Here is a 14969-nt window from a genome sequence, read left to right as displayed (position 1 = left end):
CCAGATCTAAGCACTCTGTGGGCCAGAGTCAGCCCCAGGGCCTCGAGTTTGACACCCCTGATATAGGACTTTGACTAGCCATAATACAGTGACAGCGTCCACAGTCCAAGATAGGAGACTTCATTATTACTCAGCTCATTGGTCTGTTCGCAAAAGATGGTGGAGCCTTTTTGTTAAGAAGACCGAGGATCTTCCTGCTGATGGATCGTAGGTTGGAGCTGGAAAGATTAGATACTGACAGTAATGTGGGACATCAAGGTTCATGGTTAAGGAAACATAAAAATGTTGAAACTGACAAAGGTGTTCAAATCTTGGGTAGCAGATGAAAAATGGACTAGGCAAAAGAACAGAAGAGAGGCTGTATGCTAGAAAGATTCTAGAGAAAGAGAGTGAAATGATTGAACCTTATGTTCTTGGAATTCTATATCTCTAGCTTTACTAGTCCTGTAGTCAAAAAGAGTACAAGAAGATAAACTGGGTACCTAAACTCTATGCAGATAGCCCTCAACTTACAGCCACAATTGAGTTCAAAATTTCTGTTGCCGAGTAAGACAGTTTTGCCCCCATTTTATGACTTTTTTTTTTCCACAGTTTAATCTTTCTTGCCAGAGTTGTTAAGCTAATTATTGCAATTAAGTTATTAACACAGTTGTTAAGTGAATCTGGTTTCCCTATTTGCTTGTCAGAAGGTCGCAAAAGGTAGCAATAGCAATAGCAGTTCGACTTTTATACCACTTCATAGGGCTTTCAGACCTCTCTAAGCGGTTTTACAGAGTCAGCATATCGCCCCCACAGTCTGGGTCCTCATTTTACCCACCTCGGAAGGGTGGAAGGCTGAGTCAACCTTTGAGCCGGTGAGATTTGAACCGCCGAACTGCAGTTAGCAGTCAGCTGAAGTGGCCTGCAGCATTGCACTCTAACCACTGCACCACCTGATCATATGACATTGCAACCGCCATAAATATGCATCAGTTGCCAAAAGTCTGAATTTTAATCATGTGACCATGGGGGATACTTCTTAAGTCAATAATAGTCATAAGTCACTTCCCACCCCCCAGTGTCATTGTAACTTCAAATGGTCACTAAACAAATGGTTGTAAGTCATAAGCTGTAACTATTGTAAGTCAAGGATTACCAGTACTGAGTTTTTGTGTGTGCTCACTGGACCTGTTTTGCTACGATACTGCCGCTCGTGTGGGGGGTGTTGCGCCAATACAGAATGTCCCAGGGGTATGGTGCTCCGTAAATATATTTTGCCAATACAAATAAACCTGTCTATTACCCCAACTTCAAGGTGCAAACAGGTTTGTTCATATTGGCTAAACTTTGCAACTTTGTTAGTGGAATATTGTCTGTAATCCCTTCTCCAATCCAATTATCAGCAAAAGATCCAATCACAGCTCTGAAATACTAATCTTAGTTAACCAAGTTAAACTCAACATTCCACATCTTTTCTCTTAAGCAAAACCACATTTAAAAGGCATAACATGGCATATTGTTAGGGTAAACAAAAACCGAAAACAAAATTTAACAGAATAATAATCTGAGAAGACCAAAAAAAAGACAAACTCCAATATGCAACATTTTTCCATTCCAAATACCAACAATTCCAAAGAAAATTGTCCGAAATAACATGCCCCATTCAAATAAACATTCCATATTGCAACTCTAAACAAATTAACATTTAACAAATGTAAAATAATCCCAGTCTCCTAATATAAACAAAAGACTACAATGTAACATAGCAAAGGGATAATTTTTCCTTTAAAGAAAACAAATTCACAAAACTTTGTTACTGTAAGTATAATGACAGATACAATATCTATTTAAATACTATCAAATTAGGGTAAATGAAATAATTGTAAGGAGTAAGTTTAAACTCCATATTAAATATAAGCAAATCCAACATGCCATCTTTTTCCAGGTCTTATGTTAACACCCAAAAAGAATGAGGCAAAATAACAACATGTCCCATTTAATCCCTGGACTTTGTATTCCTTTTTTTTTCCTTTTATAGAATAATTTTTCCCTAATTTTCCACTCAGATAGTTATGAATAATTTCTTCCATACTTTAAATAGTCTCTTTTGTAATTTTGTAAAACAAAAAGCAATCATTCCAATTTTATTTCCTTTTTAATTACTGAAGGTGCATCCATTCTTCTAAATATCTGATGACAAATTCTCAAAGTCTCATTCAGATTGTTCTTGGGTGAATTCTGTTGCATATCTTTTTTCTGTAATATCTTCTTCTGATAACAGACTTTTCACAAGAAGACACACCACACACCACAATTGATTTTAAAAAAAACTTAGTGCTGTTCTTGATGCAGTTCCTCAAAGATATCTTTGAATTCTATTATAAGTTATTTGTCTTGTTATGTCTCCAATATCAAAAACAGTTTTTACTCCCCACAAACATGCATTCACTCTTTAAGATTAATTTCAAAGTTTTAATGCTCGAAATCCACCATTCCAACTTTTTCTAAACTCTTAATCCATTTAAAGCTTTCTACAGGCAAACCTTGCCTTGCTTTCTTACTCTTTATTTTAAATTCTTAAAGATTATGAAGTTAGATATTTATTTTCTTATATTAAAGGTTGAAAGCACTCACCAAGTATTAGCACTCTTGTCACTTTGAAGTTGCCTGATTATTTTGAAGCAGTTAATAGGCAATTTCTACAGGTGATTAGCAAGGGAAGTACAGTAGCTTAGTATTAGAGCCGAGGTGGCGCAGTTGTTAGGGTGCAGTACTGCAGCCACTTCAGCTGACTGTTAGTTCTGCAGCTTGGCGGTTCAATTCTCACCGGCTCAGGGTTGACTCAGCCTTCCATCCTTCCGAGGTGGGTAAAATGAGGACCCAGATTGTGGGGGCAATATGCTGACTCTGTAAACCGCTTAGAGAGGGCTGAAAGCCCTATGAAGCGGTATATGTCTAACTGCTATTGCTGTTGCTATCCTTTGACAAGGTTCTATTTGTGGCTGGAACAATTATGGCAAATTACTTCATCTCTCATTCTGGCTCCCTGACATACAAATACTGGTGTCTTGCAATCTCTTTGTGAGGAACAACCTTAAGAAGAACAGTATGAGTGATCTCACATCCTCTCTTTACCCAGAGGATGTTAAAGGAGCCGATCTACTTGTCGGTTCCCAATGATGGTCACAATTGCAAGTATCAGCTCCTCTTTTCATGAAGCTGTCTTCAGTCCACCATTGTCCCCAGAAGTCTTATTTTTTATTTTTATTCAAAGTTCTATCAGCCTACATTTCCAACTAGCAGGATCCACAAGGCATGTAAGCTTGAGGAGAAATATATTTATTTATATCAATATAACTAGCTGAATACCCGTCCTCCGCTACTAAACTATGTGATCAGGCTTGATAAATCGACACTTACAGCTTGAAAATTAATGAGTAGTTACCATTGACCTCTCCTCTCCCCTTCTCTCCCTCAGCCTTGCCCCACAGAATCCTCCCCTGTCCTATCCCCAATACCAATAAAAGTCTAGCAAACCAAGGCTAAGGGAGCAATAAATCAGGAAAAATAAGGGAGAAATAACAGGAGTTACATCAGATGCCATCTAAATGACCTCCTCAGCAATAAGGACACAGTGAGCTCTTCCTGATAGGACAGGAATGTGGCCTTAAGGAGGCTTTGCTTCTCTAAGCGCATTCTTCAAATGGTTGAAGATTGCAGAGCAGAAAGATTCCATTAGCCTCTCTTTGAAGGCTTTTTCCCCTCTGCCTTTGAGTCAGTGTTGATTCCTGGACTACCTGAACTAGTCCCTAAGAGTTTCTTGGCAAAGATATTTGGAAATGGTTTGTGATTGCCACCAGCTTCCTAGGGCTGAGAGAGAGTGACTGGCTTAATGTGCCCAGTTCACTTTGTGCCAGTGGTGGGATTCAAATAATTCAACAACCGGTTCTCTGCCCTAATGACCAGCTGGGTAGGCATGGCTTGGTGGTCATGTGACTGGGTGAGTGTAGCCAACTCAGCATCACTCACATCAATGGGTGCTTGCCTTAGCTGTTACAATGCAATAAGGGTTAACCAGAGAGGCAGTTTCTGTAAGCAGGGCAATAAAGATTAGGCTAGAAACAACACCAGAATGTTTCCTTCCTGCCTTCCTTACAGGATTAGCCCTGTAAAGTTGAAAAGAACAAAATGAGATTTCTTCCAACAACCGGTTCTCCGAACTGCTTAGAGAGTTAACAACCGGTTCTCCCGAATAGGTGCAAACCGGCTGAATCCCACCACTGCTTTGTGCCTAAGACAGAACTAGAACTCACAGTCTCCTGATTTCTAGCCCAGTGCCTTAACTACTATGCCAGATTAACTCTTTAAAGATAGATAATTCATAGTGGTCCAGCAGTCTAACTAAACTTTGATATGGGTTTAGTAACTCACTAAAATGCAGCAAAAGTGGGTGTAGAATCAAAACCTAAAATTTAGTTATGCTGTTGAATGCTTCAGATTGCTATTATATTCCATTTACTGATGGGCATCCAGCCGATTTCAAGGTTATAATGTTCCATTAATGGAGTATTAAGTTAATCCTTACTAGATAGTACGGAGATCTATTCCCTATTTTCTCTTTTATCAAATGCTTGTATTAGAGGTAACCTTTAACCATAAAAGCTCATTGTGGGACTTTGGGCCAGTTTAGCCCAACCTAACATGTATGGTTTTGTGAGGAAAAAAACATATGCTATTTATGCAACCTTGAGTTCCTGACTGAAAAGACAGGGTGTAAATATATTGAACAAGATAAATAATTCATAGATGCCTTGCTTCATGGTGACTCTGATGAAGGTGCAGAATGTTACCAAAATAATAAACATACAAAAGATAAATGTAGAAAACAAGGATGAATGTTAGAAGTGCATTACTATATATCCAAGTAATTCATTCAGGCGTTTGTACTATAAATTATTTCGTGTGGAATAATCACTATTTCTTCCTCTCTTTTATAATTTACAGAAGCCAGCAAACTTGTCATGTCTTATGTGGCAGCAGTTTGTGGCAAAGGAACAGAAGTTAATCAAGTGAAAGAACAACTTTTGCAATCTAATCCAGTGCTTGAAGGTAAGAAGCTAGTATCTAACACTGTTGGATATTTGTTGACAATTAATAATAATTCTTGAAGGTACAACAAAAAAATTAAGGTTCTGATAAATTATTCAGTACTGCAAAGAAGCCACAATAGGGACATACTTACTTATAGCTATTTTAAACTCCCACATTCTTGTTTGCATTCTACCCTTATCTGATTCATAGTGGGTCGTATTTTGTCCTAGCCTGAATTTCTGGTGTGATTTCGCATTCTTCTTTTTTAACATGCAAAGCAATATTTAAATAACATTCTTAAAGAATATCTTGTTTCCCGTTTGGAAGTATAAGGCCATTAAATGCTATTATGTAGGATTGGAAAAGCAGACCTACAAACAATAAATTGCAACGTAATACATGTGCCATATTTGCACATTAAATGCCTTATTAAACTTCTGCATTTGAACTTAAGAGAGGTCTGAACAGGGATGTTGTCATTTATTTATTGTTTATGGCCTGCCTTTTGGGATAAGACTCTTCTAAAATTGCTTACAATAAACACACACAATGGCATATAAAAACACCATAAATAGCTATGTAATAATTAAGACATGTATAGGCTGTTTCCAACAATCAGTTTTATGGAACAAACTACTATGGTAGGTATCATTTGATTCTTCCTTCACTCTTTTGGGATCTTTTCCTCTGGGTAGTGGGATGAGTTTTCCGTGGCACGACATAACCGCGAACGTCAAAAGCGCACCGACAACACCGCGGCGCTAAAACCGCGATGTCAAAAGCGCGCCGACAACAGCGCGCCGACAGAAGCGCGATTTAACTTAAGGTAAGGTTTAGGGTTAGGTTTAGGGTAGGTTTAGCGTTAGGTTTAGGGTTAGGTTTAGGGTTATTTTTAGGGTTATGTTACAGCGCGCTTCTGTCGGCGTGCTGTTGTTGCGCGGTTTTGACGGTGTGGTTTTGTCACCGCGCTTTAGTCACACGCGCTTTAGTCTACCGCGGTTTTGTGGTGGAACCGAGTTTTCACTCACATTGTCAAAAATCAGTCAAACCAAAAGTAAGGCTGTTTTTCACATAAGTTTTGTTGTGATTTATGTTTGAAGTAGCTACCAAATCTTTATTATAGTGCAGGAATACAGTTACTGAAGCTTTTGCAATCTCGTGTTCTCAAAGTTTTAAGGTAATTTCTACTATATATGACATACATGAAGATTTGGGGTGGGGTTAGCTAAGAGGAAAAACTAATATAAGGACTGATGATTGAAGGCTGTTATATCCTAAGTGAAAATATTGATCCTGGCGGTCAGTGCAGAGTAAGCATCATAATTAGTATTGACAGCAGAAGACATATATTTCAAAGCTAAATTTTTGTCAGTCAGTTGTTTGGTAGCTATAGAATACTGTTATCTGTTGTCTAGCTGTCCTTCGGTAGTTTTAATTTTTAAATCAGAAAAGCATGAATTACTATTACACATAGTAATAATGAATAATACTTTGTTAAATTTTGTGTGCTTCCTGACTTCCAATTGTTAAAAATGTTTGAAAACAAACGAGAATGCAAGAATAGCACAAGACAAAAGAACAAAGATGAGGGGGAAAAAATACAAACCCAGATAGGGACATGAAAAAGGAAGAATGGGACATCAGCCATCCTCGTCAAAGATCTGGGCAAAGCGTCACATCTTCAGAATCCTTTGAAATACCAGATTGGGAGTGGGGGGCATTTGTATCTCAAGAGGAAGCTCATTTCAGAGGGTAGGATCACTTCCAATAGATGCCATTGATTAATTAAAGGAATCCAGAACACACCAACCTTGGCCGATCAAACTAGCCTGGCAGATGCCATAGCAGTCCTTCAGTTATCCAAGCCCTTTGGCATGTAGGGCTTTATAGGTGGCAACCAACACCTTGAATTGCACCCAGAAGGAGACTGGCATCTAGGACAGTTCGAAAGTAGAGGTGTTACACAGGTATACCAAGGTATGTCCATCAGTGCCACACCGAATTGCACAGGAATGAAGTTAAAAGTGTATGTAGGAAACTGCTTCTGTGCTTGCTGTTATTTCAAAGCAGAGACGGTAACATCTTTGAAATATTCATGGTAAGGAGGAGTGGAATGTAGAAAGAGGAGAAGGAGAAAGGAAGGGGAAGTAGAGTAGGAAAGGATGATGGAGGGAAGAAAGGAGGTAGGAGAGAGGTAGAAGAAAGAGATGTATGGAGAGCAGAAGAGCTAATAATGGGTTTTTATCTTTTTGGGTGTTGATGACAAGAGGAACTGATGTAATTACTACTTAATACAATAGGATACTGGCTATGTAATAGTATACATGTGATTGTGTGTTATGATAATGGAAAATAAAAAAGTATATTTAGAAATATTCATGGTAAAAAGCATTAAGTCAGTTGCATGAATTTTCACATTGGACAAATAAATGATGTCATAATACAGTATCTATTGCCCTTTGTGTGTGTGTGTATGTGTTCTTTCCAAATATTTGCCATGTGAAAGTTGACAAATATATCTGTTTTATTAAAGAACATGTCGGAGCAGTTTTTGGCTTTAGTCATTTATTTAGATGCCTTTTTTTTTTTTGGCCACTGCTTGAAATTATTGTTGTTCAAAAATGTCCAATGTATTTGCTTGCCTAAGTTACCAGTGATTGAGTTTTGCATTCCAGCTACTGCAGAAGAACATAGGGAAACAATGAACTTATGGTAAAATAAAGAATTTGCCTCCAAACTCTTATAATAGACCATTTGTATTTGATTCTGCATGCATATATAAATGGTCCTAGTGTTTTAGCCTCATGTTTAATGATATGCAGCCTGCAGACTGGAAGATGATTTATTGCTTGGGAATTGTGCACTCTATTAAATTTTTTAAAATGATTATTTCAGCATGTACTTTGCCTTCTGGCGTCAGCACTTTGATCCAGGGAAGCCTCAAAATCCCAAATTTAGTGAAGCAGAAATAACATTTCAAATATCCAGTTGATTTGAATGTTCAGGCAAAAAAAATCAGCATACCCCTTTGTAACATAAGAATGTTTAATGTAATTAGTACAAAGTAATCTAACACATTCATTCCTTAGAATATGTTTTAATATGATAATGCTACTTTATTCACTTTGGGGCTTAGTTCTTCTGAAGGGTCTTATTAAGGATTAATATGACCATTTTAAAAAACCATGCGAACCAGTAATTATGACAGTGTAATAGACAATAGTAGAGTTCAGACTCCAAACTGTGCCTTAATGTTACATGAATAAGCATGATCCCATATTCTGTTCATGATTCCTCTCCTTATTTTATGGTTTTCAGGGAAAATATAGCCCATAATTCCATAATATGATGGTTTGGGTGTGGTAGCATAATTTCGGAGCTAACTGTTTATTCATTCAATGTTTATACCACGATGGACATGCCACTTGGAATCTTTCCTTCATCTTTGTAAAGAGTTATCCACAAAATTGTATATCTAAAGAACTCAATTCTACATGTAGAGCCATTTATGATCATGTAAAGCTACCTTATACCAAAACAGATATTTTGCCCATCTGTTTCAGCATTGTTTTTGCATTGATGGATGGCTGCTTTCCAGATTTTCAAACAGAATCCTTTTCCATTCCCACTTGGAATTATTGGACTTTGAACCTGAGATATTTGTATATAAAACCATTATGGCTGTATGAGCCTAGTAGGCAGAAAATGCACTTCCAGTTAATGGTTTTCCTTCTACCTGTGTGCCTTATTTCTCTTCATATCTCTGCCACTAGAATAGACTTATATATGCATTGCACACATATTTTCTTTGGTCTTCTAAGCTGAGCATTCCAAATCCAGTTCTTTCTGAAGTAAAAACAGATACTAATGGAAAACTAGTAACTATTGATGTATTAATGAACGGGCTTACCGTATCTTAAATATATGCTATTTCATTGTAATAAAATGTTTCCAATAGACATTACACAAGCTGTAAAATTCCTACTTATTTTATTTCCACTTACATTAAACTTTTTTAAAATTGTGACTGTTTCACTTTGAATTACCCAACTTATATGGTGCAATCTTAACTGTATTTTTAATATTTGCCCAACTTTACTGCTAAATCGTGCATATATATATAATTTTCTTTTTTCTTCCTACCAGCCTTTGGAAATGCCAAAACTGTAAGAAATGATAACTCGTCTAGATTTGTAAGTATCAAAATTATTATTACTGTTGTTGTTGTTAGTTGTGAAGTCGTATCCAACCCATCACAACCCCATGGACAATGTTCCTCCAGGCTTTACTGTCCTCAACCATCCTTTCAAGTCCATTTAAGCTCACGCCGACTGCTTCAATGACTCCATCTAGCCACCTCATCCTCTGTTGTCCCATTCTTCTTTTGCCTTCAATCTTTCCCAGCATTAGGCTCTTCTGTGAGTTCTTCTCAAAGTATCTGAGTTTCATCTTCAGGATCTGGCCTTCTAAAGAGCAGTCAGTTGATTTCCTCTAGGACTGACAGGTTTGATCGCCTTGCAGTCCAAGGGACTCGCAGGAGTCTTCCCCAGCACCACAGTTCAAAGGCCTCAATTCTTTGGTGCTCAGCCTTCCTTATGGTCCAACTTTCACAGCCATACATTGCAACTGGGTGGGGGGGGGTATCAAAATAAAAACATGCAAATGATTTGGCCAGAGGACTGATCAGTACTAGTGAAATGTTTAGAACTACAGTGCAGTGTAGAATTGTACCTAGATACACCCATATTACACCTATCCTCCGCGAGCTGCACTGGCTTCCGATCGGTCTCCACACACAATTCAAGGTGCTGGTCATCACCTTTAAAGCCCTACATGGCTTAGGACCTGGATATCTGGGAGACCGCCTCCTGCCACATACCTCCCAGGCGGCCGATAAGAACTCACAGGCTGGGCCTTCTCCGGGTGCCGTCGACCGGTCAATGCTGACTGGCGGCTCCTCGGTGGAGGGCCTTCTCTGTAGCTGCTCCGACCCTGTGGAACGAGCTACCCGTAGAGATCCGGACTCTCCCCACTCTCTCGGCCTTCCGAAAAGCCATTAAAACCTGGCTCTTCCGGCAGGCCTGGGGCTGTTGACTTCAGGAATGAGGTCCAGCCCCACCCAGATTGAGTGTACGGTGTGTTGTTTTAAATTGCTTCCTTTTAAATTGTTCTTTATTTTTAACTCCTTATATTAACTTTTTCTGTAAGCCGCCCAGAGTCCTGCGGGATTGGGCGGCATATAAATTTATTAAAAGTTAAAGTTAATGTTCCATACTGATTAGTGTTTTATTTTTCCGTAGTCTTTCTGTTAAGGAAATTACATATGTATAGTTTTTTCCTAGTAGATTCTTCTGGGGCTCCATCTGCAAATGCCAGTTTCCTTCTGTTCATAAAGTAATATGGGATCCAACCCAATACTGTGTCATAGCCAGCTTTGTCCTACTGAGATGAGTTCCCTTCCCCTCTCGATTGTGTGTCTGTTGGTTATTTTAAATGCTTGTATTTGTAGTTCTTGTGTTTCCCTTCCCCTCTTGGGTTTGTGAGCTGCCCTGAGTCCCGCTGGGAATAGGGCGGCATATAAATAAAACGAAACCTGAGATGTAGGTGACTGTTTTCAAGACTCTTGCTATGGCATTCTGGGGAATATCTTTATACCCTAAATACCGAAAGTTAAATATATATGATGGACTCATTTCAAATTTTATATGTTATTCCTTAAAATCAGATTAATATATTAGGTTAGACACTGGATTGAGTACAATGACAGTTACATATAATAAGGGGGAATTCTCTGTTTTTAAGACCTATAGCTAGTAGTTTTGAAACAAAAGAGCTCTGTGAATGAAAAACGCACCACAGAAGAATTTTCTGCTTGAAGTGGACATTCTTCTGGAGAAATGTACCAGCACAGAGACCAGAGAGCTACCTCACATCTTAGCCAATAACAGGATAAATTTAGGACTGTCTGACTGCATAATTATAATTTAGATTTAGATTTATATTATTGTTGGCTTAGTTGGTCTTCTAAAAGCCATGTGACAGAAATAGTTTGTGAGTGAGTGTGTGTGTGTGTGTGAGAGAGAGGGAGGGAGGGAGAATATGGCAAAAATGAGCATTTTACAAAGCAAGGTACTGGTCATGATACCTCCATTAAGTTTTTCTTAGTACATGCTTGTTTAGCGACCATTTGAAATTACAACAGGGCAACCGATGGTCACAGCATTCCACAGTTATGTTATCGTTATGCCTCTGCTTCACAACCAGCTTCTGAAAAGCAGAGTTAATGGAAAAAACTGCGGTGAACAAGTCTATAACACCAATGGAATAAAAAAGCTCAGCTAGGGTGAACTTGTTAGCTGTCACGTCACTGTATGCTTATACTCTATTCCCACACTTTAGAACACCCTTTCAAATTACAGTCATTATATTTACAGTATATCTGTTGCCAGTCCTCATGTTTGCAGAATGTCTTCTTGCTGTTTTATGCAGGGCTTTCTTTTCAGGGCTGATGTTAGAAAATCAAACAGAAAAGCAGATCAGAATCAGCAGATATTTCTTAACCCTGTATATCTCCATTATTATGATTGTATGTAGCCTGCCATATTTCAATCCCAAAGGAACATTTTGAAAGAACAATCTGATGGTTAAGCAAAGAAAATCCACACACATTTTGCTCATCTCATATTGGAGCAAAAATCTATATATGTGTTTGTGTAACTGTTGATATCAAGCCTGACCACAGAATTGTTCTTAGGAAACCCCTAGAACTTTCCAAGGAATATATGAATTTTTAGAAGTTACCTAACAGAAACTAATTTGTCCTTGTGTGCTGTGAGATAAATAAGCCTTCTTTATACAGTATGATTTATTTAAAGTCAAAGCAATTTAGAATGGTTAAATATTGTTAAATATTCTTTACATTTAAATGATCTCAAACTGATCAACTTGTTATGTGGCATGTAAATCAAAGAAACCATTTCAATCTTCTTTTTTTGTATTCTCTTTACAGGGAAAATATATGGACATTGAATTTGATTTTAAAGGTGATCCACTTGGAGGAGTCATCAGCAACTGTAAGTTGTGTTTTATTTATAGAGCACATTTTGTTGGTTTGTTCTATGAGCTCTTCGTGATATTGTCAGGAATCTTAAAGGTATAGGTATCTGTTGTGGCCCAGCAGGAGCCGTTGGAGCTGCCACCAGACTCCGACAGTGAGGGGCCCTATGAGTCGGCTCTGGAGGATGTGGAGGACCCTGGACAGGGTTCTGACTCCGAGCAGGGCGCCGATAGGCTGGTTGGCCACCAGGAGGCACTTGAGCCTTGGACTAGTGGGGAGGAGACAAGGGAGAGTGAGCCGGATGCCAGTAGTGAGTTGTTCCTGGATGCACCCCATCGAAGAACTAATAGGCGTCAGGAACAATTACGCAATTACAGGAGGTGATTGCACTCAGCTGGTGGTCATTTGGCTCCTCTCTAGACTATAAAAAGCTACTTGTGCACACGGCCCTCTTTGCAGAAGTCAACACAGAATCGAATATCGGAGAACTTTGTATGAGCTTGGCAGGCTGGATTGCTGCCAAGCCTTATCTGTGTTTATTGCTGCCCAAGCTTGTCTGTGCTGGGTTGCTGCCAAGGACCTGTTTGTCTGTTAATTAAATGCCGTAATTTATCTCTGGCTCGGAGTGTGCTTTGGTGTGGAACGAGTGGGGTCAGAACAGTATCTGAATACTTTTCTAGGTTCTTAACTCTACCAAGTGCTAGTTGGGGCATATTTCTTGAATGCTGACTCCTTTCCTACTGATAGTGGATCCTTAAAGGAAGAAGTTACCACCACTTCTGAATCTCCGTTGTCAATTCTAGTTTGTTTAAAATAGCATATTGAAAAATATCGAAGAAAAATTGATATATTTTAAGAATATGTGAGCAAACACAAGAAAAATATAGAGATCGGAATACTCAAGAGTAGTCACAGGAGAAATCAGCTAGAGACAGATGAGATGAAGGGAATATTGGAAACTACTGAAATCATTTACAAAAAGGATTATAAAATGACAGGAATATTTGTAAAGAGAGAATGTATTTGATAGATTCTGATGAATCCATTAGAAAGTGAATTATGACATGCAATAGACCAGCTGTAAGATTAACAGATACCACATGCAGATGAAATATTGTACCGTACTGAACAGTTTAAAAAGTTGCAGAAGAGCCAGCTCAAATGCTAACAACTCCATATCAATACTATGGAACAACAGGATGGGATAGAGATTGGAAAAGATTAGCATGTACTGAAAGAATAGCAAGAGAATGTGCAAATTACTGAACCGTTGCATCAATTTTGCACATTAAGAGTTTGCTTAATTGCTTAGAAAGAATAGAACCATACATGGAGAGAAACATACTAAATAGACAAAAAAAAACACCCCGAAGAAATCAGAAAACATTATAAGATCTTTCCTTCATGACAATAAGGACTGTGAAAGTAAATTTAGGAAGTGAGACATGTACACTAGATGACAAAGACGTGAAGGGGGTAAATAGAGATGAGTAAATAGACATAATAGCAGTAGGGCTACCACAAAGAAGCATAGAAGGCAGGAAAAGAAACAATGGATGGAAACTAAACAAGGAGAGAAGCAACCTCGAATTAAGGCGAAACATCCTAACAGTGAGAACAATTAATCAGTTGGACAGCTTGGCTTCAGAAATTGTGGATGCTTCATCACTGGAGGTTTTTAAAGAAAAGACTGAACTTCCACCTGTCTGAAATGGTATATGGCAGTGGTTCCCAATGGTTCTTAAAGTTGCCAAGTTTGGGAACCACTGGTATATGGTCTCCTGTTTGAGCAGAGGTTTGGATTAGAAGACCTCCAAGGTCCTTTCCAGCTCTATTCTGATTCAGATGAGTTTGGGGGCTTAGATCAATAAATATGGACAGAATGCTGGAGAAATAAAGAGGAGAAGCATTTCATGGTAATAGTTAAAGAAATGACCTTTCTGGTGGTGATACACAACTGTGAAAGCTGACCATTGAGAAGGAGCAAAAGAAAAAAGATAGATGTCTTTGCAATATAGATTTGGAGATGGTCTGAAAATGTACCAAGGGCTTCAAGGAGAACTAGACCAAGCGCAAGTAAAGACAGACTGTTCCTTAGAGGCAATCACCAGCAAGCACACATATTGGACATATGGGTGAATAATGGAATTTAAAAATAATTATATCTGACTATATTAAAGGACATTAGGGAGGAGGGGAAACAGAAAGGGAAGTGAACAGATAAGATAGATGGGTTCAGAAAAATTACTGCTTGTCCTCGAAGCACTATGAATTATTACTAAAGAGAAATGAATATGATAAACATCTGTCCACATGTTACCTGGAATTGAACTTAGTTTGCTGACAATAAATTAACCATCCAAAGAGGAGATTAGGCTTGGTGGTTTACATAGCCTCTGTCAAATCACCAACTGTATTGAGCAGCTCTGGGATCTAATATTGCTTAAATGGAAATTGGTTGGGAAAGCCACAGAAAATTCATCTTGATTTTGTGGTTCAGGAAACATGGAATATAAATAGATGTAAATGTAATAAAAATAAACTATCCAAAGCTTGCTCAGTTTATTTGCTGGGATGAAAAACTTGTGGCAGCCTAGATTAGCGCTCTTGTGCTTTCATCCAGCCCTTCATTTCAGCCGTATGACGAAGGTTTGCACTGACCTCTCTAGGGTATCAACATAGAGAAGAAGTTATGAAAGTTCAAAATTCTGTCTGAGCAGAATTGCTGAATTTGTTCTATAATGATAGGCTAGAAAATAACTATGGAATGATGTACGTAATAGTTATTTAGAAACCTTTTCATCAATATGGGTATATTTACAATCCAAAAGGCAATTTAAGT

The 14969-nt window shown here is 38.3% G+C and overlaps 1 protein-coding gene across 3 annotated transcripts in view; it reads left to right on the top strand.

Annotated features, from left to right (window-relative positions):
- The window catches only part of MYO1B (myosin IB), a 125907-nt gene that overhangs the window by 58544 nt on the left and 52394 nt on the right, over nt 1–14969 (top strand). For all 3 annotated transcript variants that reach the window (XM_087707759.1, XM_087707752.1, XM_087707764.1), the window contains exons 5-7: nt 4984–5088; nt 9217–9263; nt 12080–12143. In XM_087707759.1, the coding sequence (XP_087563885.1) occupies nt 4984–5088; nt 9217–9263; nt 12080–12143 (216 nt within the window). The remainder of the gene's footprint in view (nt 1–4983; nt 5089–9216; nt 9264–12079; nt 12144–14969) is intronic.

The sequence above is a fragment of the Thamnophis sirtalis genome, unplaced genomic scaffold (genome assembly GCF_051295495.1).
Source record: "Thamnophis sirtalis isolate CommonGarterSnake01/CBP01778 unplaced genomic scaffold, rThaSir2_p1.2 scaffold_1, whole genome shotgun sequence".
NCBI lineage: Eukaryota > Metazoa > Chordata > Lepidosauria > Squamata > Natricidae > Thamnophis > Thamnophis sirtalis.
Note: the sequence above shows the minus strand (reverse complement) of the source record. Positions and strands in the feature narration are given on the sequence as shown.